Genomic DNA, 14238 nt, shown 5'->3' on the forward strand with positions numbered 1-14238 from the left:
ATAGGTACTTCACAGGTAATCAAAAGTCTCCCTAGGGTAAAGGGAAAGTCAAGCAGACCCTACAGTTCAGTGTGACTTAAGATGCCACCTTCAATATTCAAACTCACAAATTCTTGAGTGACGTTTTGTTTTCTTTGGATGTTCAAGAAACTGGAATGCTATAATAAATTTACACTTTTGTCTGTTCCATGCCGCTTTTGATACTTAAAAGTAAAACCGCTTGTTAATAACTTGTAAATTGCAGTACAGACCTGTCATTAAAGAAAGCCTGATTATCATATTGACTCTAGAAAACAAAACATATATCAGATGACCACACATCAGTAACAATGAATTAAGGGAAAATGAGAAATATAGCCAGACATGGAATTGCTTCAAAGAGTATCAACAAATATTTCCACACTTAAATTATGACTCCAAATATTGACATCTGGTCCTTGCCACTTCAGATTATTTTAATTCCCTCACGTTGGTGTAATAAAAGATAGGGTCCCCACACTCTTTTTTCACAAAGGATGGCCATTTTGGTTACTATTCAACCCACCAGGTTTTCGTTAGCAAGTAATCGGAAAAGAGGATTACAATTTTCTTTAAAATATTAAAACTGTTTAACAAAACAGTTTTTAAATTTACATTATTAAGTATTTTAATAGAAAAAGAATGAAGAATATTGGGCAAATGAAAAGACATGTTCTTTGCAGCATTCAATCTCAAAGCATATTATCTTTAGCTTTTCTAATTAAAAAGCAAGGGTTATCGTTCTTGTTTAAGGTATCATGATAGGTGGATTGAGTGTTTGGAAATCGCGCTCTTACGTTGACTCTTTGAAAGAAAACCCCATCAACCTATACATTTTCTGAAAGCTTAATAGTTATAGAATACAATCATATCTTTGAAATTTTCTAAAAAGTCAATGTAGCAGCGATATTAAAAGAAATACCCAGAAACACTGCTTCGCCTAAATCAGTTCGCTTCCGCATGTGAATTATCGGAGCGGCGCGATTAACATCGGAAATGTTTCCTCACACATCACCCTCAAAAACCATGTCTGCAATTTTCCAGATCTGCTTTGGTTTTTTTTTTACAACCTCCTTAAGTTTGATATTGTCAATGCGAACATTCCTTTCTACAAAAGAGGCCATAACTTTGAAACGGAAGCGAAATTAAACAAAGCCCGACACACTTTTTCGAACGAAGTATCCTTGAACATGGCTGCCGATTTTCAGCTAATTCCGTTGGAAGACGTGTGTAAACGAACTAAAAATGTTCACCCTTAGATGCAGTTTTATTTTATCAAGAAAAAGACGAAAAACGTTTTATGAGATTTCTATGATTAGGTGTTAAAAATCCCCACATGTAAGGGGATTTGATGACCCATTAACAGATGTCGGCACGGATCAGTTTACAACAACAATGGCTTACGACAACTTGAAATAAACAGATGTCTACAATTCTGGCGTGAAAACCAGCTGCAGTGTTATCGTTTGAAGGACAAAATACCAGAGCTTTAAAAAGGTTTGTATGTAAACTGTAGTGATTTCTTTTATGCAGAAGATTTCGTCGGCAGAATTGGTATTATGTTGCTCAACTTTAGACCTCTTCGTTCTCCAGACATTTATTAAAACCATGCCTCGAGAAGCCAAAAAGAGGAAATCTCGAAGTGGAACAAGCAAGCGGGCTGGCAAGCGAACCTTGCAAGTCGGTGTTCAGCCAGAAACAAATGAAAATCCGAGGGACAAAATGCTCGACAAGATACAGATTTCACCAAATTTTCCTGAAGTCTATTGCCGCTAACAATTGTCCTTCCACAAAGTTTGTCCCACGGCTCAACATCTTCGCTTGACTTTGTTGTCGTAGAAGTTTTGGAGCCGTGTCCGTTCTCTAGCAATATTTTTGTGCGACTAGCACTTGTTACAGGTTGTTCTACAGCTTCATTAGTGGAACTAGTGTCCTCAAATAACCATTCGTCTTGGTTGCAGTATGACCCATGGTCGCTCAAAGCCAAAGATCTTGCTTGTTCCACACTGAATTCGTTGATTCCAGATTTTTGCTTCTTCGGTTTCGTCGAAGATGCAAATGGACAAGAAGTTTTCTTGCATTTTCGTCCGGACATTAAGAAAAGCAAAAGCTAAGCTTGTCAAGAACAAAAGCTAACTAACAATAAAGACAACTGGATCAAGAACAGTTCGCGTGCACTTCTCTTTCGTTCAAAGGAAATGTCACACCGCAATTCGCATTACACGTGACAACAGGCAGTAAATTTTAATTAGAGGTGACAGGAACTTGTCCACGCATGGTCAGGGGTTCATGAGATTCAAAAATAATTTTTCCCTTTATCTTAAAAAGTAAAAAAGCTTTTCTTACCAATCTTTTTGCAAAATATTTATCTCAGTCCTCTCAATTTGAACAGCAAAAAAACTATTTTTTGCATTTTTCATAAAAATTCACCTACCATGATACCTTAAGAGAAACACTCATTTACAGTTATTTCTTTGTTGAGCTGACAGCTTGAAGGAAATATCTTAATAATGCATGCATTCATAAAATTATGCATGCATGCACTAATTGGCATGAGAAATTATGCACGGCAAGGACATGTAATACAATTTAGTGGAATCACCTTAAAATCTAAAAAAAAAATCAGATAAGAAGCAATGCAGGATTGAAGGTGACAGACTCAAAGGATCATTATCTTATGTGGAGCCTTGATCAATATATCAGCTGATATATCGGTCAATATATTGGTTGACACATCGGTCGATTCCAAAAAATTTTTAAAAAAATCAGATAAGAAGCAATGCAGGATTGAAGGTGACAGACTCAAAGGATCATTATCCTATGTGGAGCCTTGATCAATATATCAACTGATATATAGGTCAATATATTGGTTGACACATTGGTCAATACTGGACTGGGTATTGGTCAATACTTGGTCGAGTATCGACTGATAGCCCACTAAATAATGAGAATGGTGCCAGTTGACGTATCAACTGCAATACTCTCAGTGGTACATCCGTCAACTATCGATGATACACCAATCGACTTTCAGTGAAGTCTTGGTGGATACTTAACCGAGTATCCATTGACAGTCGGTCAACATCTTGTTAGCTTAAACGCCCAGTAAACAACAGTTAACAAATATCTGAAGCAGTATGCTGTCAACCTTTTATATTGAGTATATTCACCGATTTGTGTGGACATACATATCCACCGAAACATCTGATCAATATGTCAACAGTGTTGGCTGACCAATATATCAGTCAATATCGGCCGACGTATTGAGCAAATATATCTGCGAACTGCCAAACTATATCGTCCAATATGAGCAGCAGTTGATACTCGATCAAGTGTTGATAAATCTATCATATATGTTGTAGAATATCATGTACTTACTGGTTGTTCTTGGCAATTAGAAGTTTTACTTTGTTTAGTGGGTGTTCCAGGGCCTGTCAGAGTTATAATTTCCTCAGGTGGTCGCCTCTTTGCCATACTCGGAGCGTTCCTGAGACACAAATTATTAATACACACTTAATAAACATAATTACAAAAATAACTTCTCACTTTGCACATTTGTCATCTTATGCCATCAGCCAATGCTGACAGAAATGTCTGCTCTGTTACTACTACAACTATTTGCCTCTGTTGTAACAAAAGCCCATAGAGATTTCTAGTTGTTCAGGTGGAAAATGAGCAGGATTTCCCAAACGTACATGTATCATATCAGTAGCATGCATACAGTTTTGACTCTCGTTCTACTTTATGACCGATATACATAATTCGTGTGAGAAGCCTCTATACGGAAATCTTTCTATAAAATAAAAGAATCAAAAGCGTAATCACGACTCAGTGGCCTCAAAATGCACCTACGGTTTCAAAACGTACAGTCGTACGCGGACTAGAAGATGAAACCTGAGAGATTCAAGATCGAATAAGCACGACTCGGGCTATTGACAGTAACTTTTAGGTTTACTCAGTTATAAATAAAAGTTTTAAAGATCCAAAATCGTCAAAAACCTGTAGGCATTTTCAAGCTGCGTTAATTTTATTCGATTCAGATTCAAGCCAATGAATCAGCATGAATCGACTGCATGAATCGCACAGCTACAGATAGTTTCAGTCGAAAAATAACATTAAACTAGAAAGCGAATTTGGAAAGCCTTACCTTCTTAATTGTACTTCAATGTGCACAATTTTCACTAGTACGGCTATCCCTCATTCCCAATATGGCGCCTCTTCTTCCCGCTCAAACTGAAACGGCTCATTGGCCCAATCTCGTTCCCAGAGCCCACGTGTCTTTTGGTTGGCGCTGACCAAAAGACACGTAGGCTCCGGGAGCGGAATTGCCATTTTTTTTAAACCAAGGTACGCACGCGCCATGAAACCGGAAATCCTAAAATCTTAGGGTCTGGTTGATTATTCCAGAGCTCCGTGTCTTGGCGCTGACCAAAAGACACGTGGGCTCTGGGAACGAGATTGTCATTGGCCAAAACGGTTGGCACTTGATTCCATCCTTCAAACTGACTTAGAAACTTTAGTGATATTTATACAAAGTAATAACCGTTGATTGATCGGTTGACCAAAAATACACTGCTTCTCGGTTCCACTCCGATTTGCTTGAGGTAAGCTTTCATTAGTTGGTCAGGGCGACATCATATTTAACGATTAGTTTTATATGAGAGATTTCCATTGTATAATTCCTGCGGTCCGAAATCCTAAATCCTTGAATCTGATTGGCTAATCGTGCGCACTCCAGCGGTCTGAATTTTCACATCCAGACCCCAAGTACAGACTGCTCCGAAATTTCTAACTTTGGCACACTTTTTATTACACCGCAAAACAACGTAAAATGTAAATGCTTAACACAGAGTCGACCAATTATGCAAAAAGTAAGGATACATGAAGTACTTAGGTCCCCAAGACCTCGGGCAAAGTTTTTCCCACTACGGCCCTCCCTGCCGGCAAATAACATATATGTATAATATACACCTCAGTCAAGAGACTGTGATCTATACAGTATATCGAAATATAGGGAGGTTGTTCTGGGGAGGTATAGGTGTAGTTTTTCGGAATCAAATCACCTCTTTTGTTTGGAATCAAATTTCGCGACCTTTTACAACAAAATATGGGGTTTTACATACCGACACCGCTCTCAGTAGTTGATTGAGTCGAGAGGTTATTTTGGCAGCTGGGACTTGCTTTAGCAGTGGCGGATCTAGGGAAAAGGCCCGGGGAGCCCGGGCCCCTCTCCTTATTTTGGGTAAAGAAAAAAGAAGAAATCACAAAAAGAAGGAAGAAAAGCCGACAAGGAAAGCAAAACAAAACCGCCGGTACAAGACCATTTAGTGATTTGTAGACCACAGAAGCTGTTAAGATTTTCCTCAGTTGCAGATTTAGCTTTTTCCATCCGAGTCTAATAAGCAATGGCAAAATAGGGAGAAAACGTCTAAATAGGCGAAGCGAAATTTATCTATTTTGCTGTCCTGTAGCAAGAGTTTTGTTGCAGCAAACAATAATCGAAATGGGGTTGTGCATTTTAGATACTTAGAAGAGTTACAAAAGGAACGAGCTGTGTCTACTCTTCTTCAAGATGCCAAAGACAGGAGCAATCTTTTTTAGACATTTTGTCAACACGTATGCACCAAGATGAATTTCTATATACACCCCAAAAGATTTGGGCAAAACGAGTTATAGACTCAGTTATACGGAGCTTCGATCGATAGTAAGAGTTGGGGGGCTATCAGAAGTACCCAGCTTTTGCCTAGATCCGATCAACATAAACTCCGTCCTCGAGTTGTTAAGAGTGAGTTTATTTGCAATTATAACCCAGACAGAGTTTGAAAATATCTTTTTAATAAGCACATTATACGATTTCTCCCTTCCCTCCTAAGGTTTAGTTTCGACTGAGAAATATTATATTGAGCACCGAAGAAAATGTCTCATTAGACTCTAAAACATCCTAATACTCAGTTGCACGTCTTCTTTTCAACTTCTCTTTTCGGTGTTTGGTATGTCGTTTTTCACAACTTGTTATTTACTGTTTTATTGTTATTTGGAAATCCGAATAATCTGATGACCAACATCTCAGACATTTGACTCAGAAAAAGTGGATTGTGGTCGTTTCACTCGAAAGCCAGTTCGCCCGTTACCAATTAGCCTAGTCTCCTCCGCACCCTTCTTTGGGGGAGCGTTGCATGACATCCCCCCCCCCCCCGAAAACAAACGGCTGCGGAGGAGACTACAGTTGGCCCGGACAATAAGCTCCGTGGTCAATGGATTAAAGAACGAGAAATTAACATGTCTTGTGTAATTTTGTTTCGTTATACCCACAATGTTGTCTTTTTCGCTGTTACCTTAAGGAGGAATTTTAAGCCCATCTTTCTTTGAACTGTCAGTCCTGGCGAACGGACCTTTAATGCGGGCGACCTGACATCGGGCGAAACGACTAGTTACCGAAAAAGTTGGTGGGTGTAGATCACTTAAATCGGGTTGTTCTTTATACGCAAATGTTATAGATAGTAAGGCGATCTTTCAGTATTGAAAAGGCTTCATTCTGTCACTTCACACTCCTCCCTGTAGCCTGCGAACAGGCTACCCCCTTGGTCGGCTTTCCAGTTACTTGACGAGTACTAGAAAGGGTACGACGCAGGTGAGATATACGAGAAAACAATAAAGTAGCTAGGAAAAGCACACCAGACATCATTTACATCCGCTTCTGCTACCTGGAGGTCAGAACAATGTAACTTTGGTTATGTGAACACACCGTTGACTGAGTCCACTACATGACAGCAAAGACTGCTTGAGTGCGTGCTTGTTGGTTTGCCGTATCAAGTTCTCCGAGGTATCCAGCCCAGGGAAGTTCATTCTGCGTTTACAGGTTATAAAATATTTTAAAACTTGACTAATCGTGGACTTTTCGTTACCAAGACCAGAGAATCGGCCGAGGTAGTCGAACATAATTATCCCCAACAAGTACATTCGTTGGAATGCCATTTTCAAGTGTTTCTTCAGGTTGTGCTGAGCTGAGAAATGGAGAAATGGAAATTCCGGTAACTGTTAATTAACAAATGATCAGATCATATATGGATAAACATTTCTATTGCCCAAGGTGTGTGTACTTTTTTAGAATATAAGATATTTTTTTGTTAACATCTTAAAACATCTCGTACAACGTCGAGGCCTGCCGCTTCAACAGCAGTGACAAGGATATATACCAGATATTTAATTACATGTAGGCAAATGTTTCAAGAAGGTCGTCTCTGCTCCACTTTAACGTGAAACACCGTGAATTAGGAGCCTTCAAGATTCTAGAGGATTTGAACTATTTTACCTAAACTATGTTGAACATTTTTTTGCTGTCCGTAAATTAATTTTACATGCTGTATCCACATTCTCTAAAAGAATTGGGGGCAAGATGCCTGGATGCCCATTTGCTAAAAGCCCGGGTTTCACTTAATGTTTACTCTAATCTTAAAAAAGATGCAAGGGTACCAATGCATGCAATATTCTGGTCCCCAGAGCCGCCTGTCCTTCTTAGCTGACGAGGTCTTGGCAAAGAAGAGAAAGATATTGGTATCAGTTTCTCGAGAAACATGTTTGATTGGCTAGATTCCTGGACTAAATTCAACACTGCTTTCTTTCCTGTAGGCTCTATCTGCCGCTCTCTCCAGTCCAGCTTACTTTCCAGCGCTCCTTTCCCGAGCAGTGCTTATAATCAAGCCTAGCCACCCTGAAAATATCCACTGGTTGATCTCTACCTAAAACCGTTTGATCACAGCACCAACAGACCTTCAAGAAGTTTTAAAACTGGCTTAGGGGAAGAATTATCAGTTCTGACCAGAATTTTAATTCTGTTTGTATTAGCTCTGCAAGTGGTTTGTTAGAGATCAACCACATTAGGTTAAGTCTGCATATGACCCAAGTGGCCAAAAATACAGGAAGTGAGTAGGAGTATTTCTACTCCCCCTGGACGGGATGCTAATCCATCACAGGGTTACCCCCAGCATTTAGTTCACTGCTAGCCATTCATACACCTGGGTGGAGAGAGGCACTGTGAGAGTCAAGTGTCTTGCCCAAGAACACAACACAATGTCCCCAGCCAGGGCTCGAACCTGGACTACTTGATCTGGAAACAAGCATACTAACCATGGGCTACAGTGCCTCCCCAATCAACCACATTCACTCACACTCACTCATCCTCATCGGGCACATGAGGACTCTTGAGGCTGGGATCAACCACATTACCAGTGAATATTTCCAGGAACGAAAACAGCATTGAATAAGTGAAAATCTTATTCCACGAATCTACCAAACCAAATCATGTGTCTCCAGAGCCACTTTTTCATTGTTTCAAGACCACATTGGCTAAAAGAGGCAGGCAGCTCTGGTGAGAAGAATTTTCGTGCATTTGTGCAAAATTTTGTACCTAGTCTTGTCATTTTCTTTAGGTGATAGTGGTCCTTCTATTGCTTTGGCATCTTCATCTAATATGTCCACAGGATGGATACCATTGCATTGGAATCCAGAGTCTCCGCTGAAAATGAAATCAATGTAAAATCAGGTTTGGGTGGTCTCAGTTTGAAGTTTTCTCAGTTTAAGCATAGCCAGAGTTGTTGTTTGGTGCTGTTTCTTTGGCTACCACGACTAGCAAGAAAAAGGGTGTTTGTGAGTATTGATACAACTGGTAAGCTTTTTGAAATAAACATTACCTCCAACACCAACAAAATGATAAGATAACTTAATTTCTCCCTAACAATCAAAGATGTTTATTATTAACCCTCTGAAATGACCAAGCAGAAGACTCAAATGAACGTTTTCACCGGGGACAGATGTACTGTAACTTATAGTTTTCACTCTATTTTCAACTGGAAGCTTGCTGACAGCTTGTTACCTTGATTATTACCTTCAATATAAAAACCCACCGGTAGCTTTGCATTTTTTTTTAATGAACTTAAGCTAGAAAAGCATTACAATGTTATCTCAGTTGTTTTTGTTATTCTGTTCTCAAAAAACAACTTTCATGCACTGTTTTAGCCTAAATTCATCAACACTAGATTGCAAATCATTAATAATTGTCAACTGCCTCAAACATTGAGTGAAATAACTGCTGGGAATGTAGAGAAAAGTACTGTTGTATTCTCCAAATTAAACATTCTCATGGAATGTTGATTAAAGTAAACTGTTAAATGTGCATTTCCCTTCCAAATTTTCAGCTGTATTTAGCACATGTCTTGAGGATCAAAGGATATCAGTACATCACCTTTAAAATCATGAATATCCTCTTTTCAGAATATGACAGACTGCACATTATTTTTAACCAATATCATATTCCCATTCCATTTTGGAGAGCTAACCATAAACTGGCTAACCTGATTATTATTCAGGCTAACCTGAGTGATACTGAAATTCAGGCTAACCGGAGTGCACCTGTGTAATCCGCAGTCTGCAAATGTCATGCACTTGGCCATCCTCTAGATTATTGCCTAAATTATGTTTCAAAACATAATAATGTGAAGGTTTTGGTTGTCACTATTTTTGTTGTAGGTTTTTTTTTTCTGTCAGAAGTTATTTGATTATTGAAGAATTGGAGGGTATGTGCAGTAAATTAAGCAAGCAATGTAATTCTTATAGACCGATGGCTAGAAAACATAAAGGCAAAATAACAACACATGTATAACATAACATTATTTACCTGCAGCTTTCCTCACTGTCTGTCAATGGAGATGTACTATTTTCATCTAATTCCATAAATTCAACATCATTTCCTGGTGACTTGGAACCTGAGTAATCACTGCAACAGGATGGAAATAACATGAAATAACAGCAAAGTGTTAGATGTAAACTCAAAGACAATAACAACACTAAACATGTGACAGTGAAGAAACAAAGGAGATCAATCTGTGAGCCTAAACTGAAAAAAAAAAAACAGAAATAAAAAAATATCATAATCATTCCACAGGCATACCAATGCCAGTTTGTGTAGCCACAGGTCATGAAAACATTTGAATTTCTAATCATTAATTGGTATGGTTGGGTATAAGTAATAAACTGAAGTAAGGTAGACAAATTGGGCACTGTTTAATAGTCAAAAATTATACAAACCAGTCAGAAAACCAAGCCTGACTATCAAGATGGCTCTAGAAGAGAAAAATGATGAAAATATGTCAGCAAATCTCATAAACAGTTATTCCCTCTGGAGCTAAAAACTTACACAATTGGTTATGCTGTCCAGTCTAATTGGAAAATATACAGCTTTGGTCACTATTTGCACACAAATGATGTAAACTTGTTTTGTGTATGTGCACAAGTCTGAGCTAGTAAGAAATATAAGCATTTAACTTTTAAAGCCTTCATGAAAAGGCTATCTTCTTCTGAAGATTGCTATTACAAATTAGCTACACACAGTTACATGTAGTAGTTCAAGCTGGTCAGTACAGAATTTATAATCCAATTCAAATATTTTCTCTTGTGTGCCATTGGTTTAAACACGTCATGTGATTGTCTATGAATATTCCCCACTAAAACTAGGAATTACCTGAGAGATATTCCCCAATTTTCAAAAATGAGCGTGTTGCAACAAATATTTGAAGGATAATATTAAACACAATAGCCTCCAATTTTGGTGTAAAAATATGCTCAGATATTTATCCTTGGACATTATCTGTTTCTTAAAGCTCACAGTTTGGCTTCTCGTGACAGGTATTGCCTGCGGACAAATGGGCCCATTTTCACACCAAATGAAGGCTAGTGTTTATAAATATGAGTAAGAAGATGCACAAAGAGTAAACTGTGCAAATCTGACGCATACAACAAACTTGAATGCATCAAACACAGAACATGTCCTTTGTCACCACCATTGATGACTGGAGTTGAGAATTCCAAATCATCATAAAAAGTCAAGTGATGGTATTTTCTTCCCCTACTCCCTCTCTCTCTCTTTTGAGTATTCCATCTTTCCTTGTACAGGAAAGTCGTTTGTGACTTATGTATTACAACCAGGTGAGCTTAAAATCTGTCTAAATTGCAGGTCATGCACGGTTTGTTCATGTGTCAAATTCCTGACCTATCTGACTTAACAAATCAAACTTTACCAGATGTTAGATCTCCCCTCAAAAGCAAGAGGATCTGTACATCTGCTGGTTAGGGCAAAGAAAAGACACATGATCACACAGGGCTGTCATTTAGGACCCTAACCTGAACACCTTGCCTGTTGTGGATATTGTTCAAACACAAAGTAACAAGTTTGTTACCAGTGCGAAGATCAAGGAAACAGGTGACTTAAAACTTATGGCAAGACCTATCACATTTGTCACTGTGGATGTCATTGTAAAATGCTTTAACCATGGCAGTTAATTGAGTATTAACAAGCATTTCTACACCTTAGCTAATGAATAAGACAATTTAACCTGATCATCCAAATTTAGATTTTAGTATGTTATGCCAATGAATTTTACTTATGTTACATTTGATACTTAAACTAATATCTGTACATGCAAATGTGAAAAGTGAGTTTTAACTTGTACTGGAATCTCCATTCTTACATCTTTTCTTTACCTAGCTGTAATCTGTATTCTTCATAGAATTGTATCATATACTTACATCCATTTGTTCTTGGCTGTTGGAAGATTTACTTTGTTTCCAAGGCCTTTCAGGAACTATAATCTCACTTGATAGTGGTCTCTTTGCCGTCTTTGAGTCTGACATGATCAGTTCCTGAGACCCAATTAGAAAGTTCAAGTTCTTAACTGGCTACACAATCCTAAATATGGTTATTGTCTACTGTCATAAGTCATTCTTATATCTGTGTTGTTGCTTCTTGACCATTTGTCTCTGTTTTTATTACATTGTTTGAAAGGTATTATTATTTTATGGCTAGCTCCATGAGTGGGCAAGATGAATCGAATCCTGCACTGTGATTGGCTACCCGAGCAGGCAAGATGGTACTATCTTGCCCACTCAGGACTACCTGCTGTGTCCCGCAGGAAAAGTTTCCCCAAAAGCCATATAGTAAATCCATTATTGACCAAGCTTGTTTGGTCAAGATGGCTGGATTGTTCTTTTTTTACAAGTTTATGGACCTTCACTCCATCTCCATCTATAAACATGTAAAAATGAACTTGGCCAATAACCAGCCATCTTGACCAAACAAGCTTGGTCAAAAGCCCATATATCTGGACCACTTAGTAGAACAAAGACCAATAAATATGGATTATTGACCAAGTGTGAGGTCAAGATGGCTGGATATTGGCCAAGTTCTTTTTTTGCGTGTCGAGGTCCATAAACTCGCAAAAAAAGAACAAGGCCAATATCCAACCATCTTGACCGAACAAGCTTGGTCAATAAAGGATTTATTATGTGGCTTTTGGGGAAATTTCTCTTGCAGGACACGGCGGGCAGTCCCGAGCAGGCAAGATAGCTCCATCTTGCCCGCTTGGGTAGCCAATCACAGCGTAGGATTTGATTCATCTTGCCCGCTCACGGAGCTAGCCATATAATAAAAAACGTTACAGTGATTGAGAACATTGGATGGCTGTGTTTTTCGAAAATTTGAAGCATCCAGAAAAAACATTATCTATTAAGTGGAGTAAACACTCTACGGATCCCATCCTTCATGGTGAATCATCATAATCTGCGAACCTCTGACGCATTTGGTTATTATTTACTGACTTTCCACTGCGCTAGTTTACGTGGAAGACCGCTTCACGCAGCATAAATCACGTGACGTGATCGAACGGGCGTGAGTAGATAAAGCCTTTAGCTTTTTATAAGTAATGATGCTAAGGTGTTCTTCCCGGGTCTTGTTAGGCATCTCGGGACGTATAAGACCTCTCTTCTCCTCCGAAACGAAATATAATACTCGTTAAGAACTTATTATTAAGTACAAAATCAATTAAACTTAGTGGAGCTTAAAACCGTTGCGATCCCGGAATTCGAGCCGGTATGAAACCGCGAGAAAACATGACAAGGAATGCAAAATCAAAGTCAGCTTAGAAAAGCAAATCTGGAAAACCTACCTTCAACTGGCAGAAATTTCACAAAAGAGGTGATAATCAATCAAACACTTTCTCTTCGACAATGAAAACAATCGCATCAAACATGGCGTAACGTTTGACAGTTATGCCTTCTTTCCGTCGAAAGTCCCGCTACGACTTCCTATTGGTCAGAACAACTCTGGTCACCAAGCTTCCCAAAGGGATACAAGTTGTGTCGGCGGAAGGCGTGGGCAAGTGAAGCACTTAATGTTAAAATCGCGCGCTCTTGCGATTTTTGACCAACTGATATCGATAGATGTCGAGTGTTCGACCTTCGTCGTGGCAAAATCGTGAGTTGAGTGTGTGTTTGGTCATGCATCGGTGAACAGATCGGTTGATTCTTGACAAAACGTTAATTGATCGCATGCTCGGCATGGGGAACCAATTAGCCGATTTCAATGATAACGTTTGATGAAGTTTTGCTAAACCTGCCTTTAAACATTTCGATCCTCCTGATTCATTCTTTTAAAAACATGGTTTTCTCTGAGCTTCTGGGGCCTTTCACTTTAACGACACTGAAAGTCGAAAAATTTTAGAACAAACTTTGCTTTGAAATAGGCATCTGGTTCACTGGTTCACAACGGGATGAACTAACGCTTGCTTCCCTTTTAATTGCACGGACGCTATCAAGGGACCTTTGCTTTCTTGTAGTCAGAATGATGCTAAAAATAAATAACTAATAGACCAATTTCGATATATCAAAATTCAGTCTAAAACAATAGACCTCAGTATGAGGCTCTGGGGAATATATACAGAGTTTGTGGGGTTTATTCCCCAGAGCCTCGTGCTGAGGTCTAATTGTGTTGGGCTGAATTTTAATACAGTCAAACCTGTATTAGGCGGACACCCTCGGGACCCTTGCTAGTTTGCGCTTAATACAGGGTGTCTGCTGAAAACAGGTTCCCTTAGAATTCGTCTTGAAAGGGTCATGTCAATATTGGTCAGCATTAAAAGACCTTGAAAGGGACAAATAGCATTCTCGTGAACGATCGATAACTCTGAAATACCGTATTTCCATAAACAATGACACGTATATGAAGTAAAGCTATTTAAGTATACAGTTACAGTATTTATATTGATCGAATCATGTAAAGGTTCACAAAATCAAACAAGAACAAAAGTACTGTAAAAACAAAACCGAATAACAAAATATTGCATTTCTGTGACAGCTCAGTTTGTTGGTAAACTTAAATGACCGATTTACTACTGA

At 38.7% G+C, this 14238-nt stretch overlaps 2 protein-coding genes across 4 annotated transcripts in view; both read right to left on the minus strand.

The window, feature by feature from the left end:
- Positions 1-4268, minus strand: part of LOC110064143 (schlafen family member 8-like) — a 38905-nt gene extending 34637 nt beyond the window's left edge. For both annotated transcript variants that reach the window (XM_089274733.1, XM_020771150.2), the window contains exons 1-3: positions 4163-4268; positions 3394-3502; positions 252-286 (exon numbers count right to left, since the gene is read on the minus strand). In XM_089274733.1, coding sequence (XP_089130859.1) covers positions 252-286; positions 3394-3489 — 131 coding nt within the window. In that variant the 5' untranslated portion in view covers positions 3490-3502; positions 4163-4268. The remainder of the gene's footprint in view (positions 1-251; positions 287-3393; positions 3503-4162) is intronic.
- Positions 4269-5786: 1518 nt separating this feature from the next.
- Positions 5787-13315, minus strand: LOC110064145 (uncharacterized). Of its 2 annotated transcripts, XM_020771152.2 has the most exons (6): positions 13011-13315; positions 11596-11709; positions 10099-10133; positions 9689-9787; positions 8423-8530; positions 5787-7019 (listed from the first exon to the last, which is right to left on the minus strand). In XM_020771152.2, the coding sequence occupies exons 2-6, from the start codon at positions 11698-11700 to the stop codon at positions 6917-6919; spliced, it is 450 nt and encodes a 149-aa protein (XP_020626811.2). In that variant the 5' UTR covers positions 11701-11709; positions 13011-13315; the 3' UTR covers positions 5787-6916. The 2 variants fall into 2 exon arrangements, with proteins under 2 accessions (XP_020626811.2, XP_089131402.1); XM_089275276.1 differs by lacking the exons at positions 10099-10133; positions 11596-11709; positions 13011-13315 and having other exon boundaries at positions 9689-10049.
- Between the last annotated feature and the right edge of the window lie 923 nt (positions 13316-14238).

This window comes from Orbicella faveolata, unplaced genomic scaffold (genome assembly GCF_042242905.1).
Source record: "Orbicella faveolata isolate gen_17 unplaced genomic scaffold, um_ofav_v1 contig_36, whole genome shotgun sequence".
NCBI classification, from domain to species: Eukaryota; Metazoa; Cnidaria; class Anthozoa; order Scleractinia; family Merulinidae; genus Orbicella; species Orbicella faveolata.

Bases quoted from the DNA above. Each gene is read 5' to 3' on its own strand.
- LOC110064145 (XM_089275276.1), bottom strand. From the start codon at position 10,014: ATGATTAGAAATTCAAATGTTTTCATGACCTGTGGCTACACAAACTGG. The intron at 8,531-9,688 runs GTAAATAATGTT...TTTCATTTTCAG, and splicing joins GACAGTGAGGAAAGCTGCAG to CGGAGACTCTGGATTCCAAT. The intron at 7,020-8,422 runs GTACAAAATTTT...TCCATTTCTCAG, and splicing joins AAAGAAAATGACAAGACTAG to CTCAGCACAACCTGAAGAAA.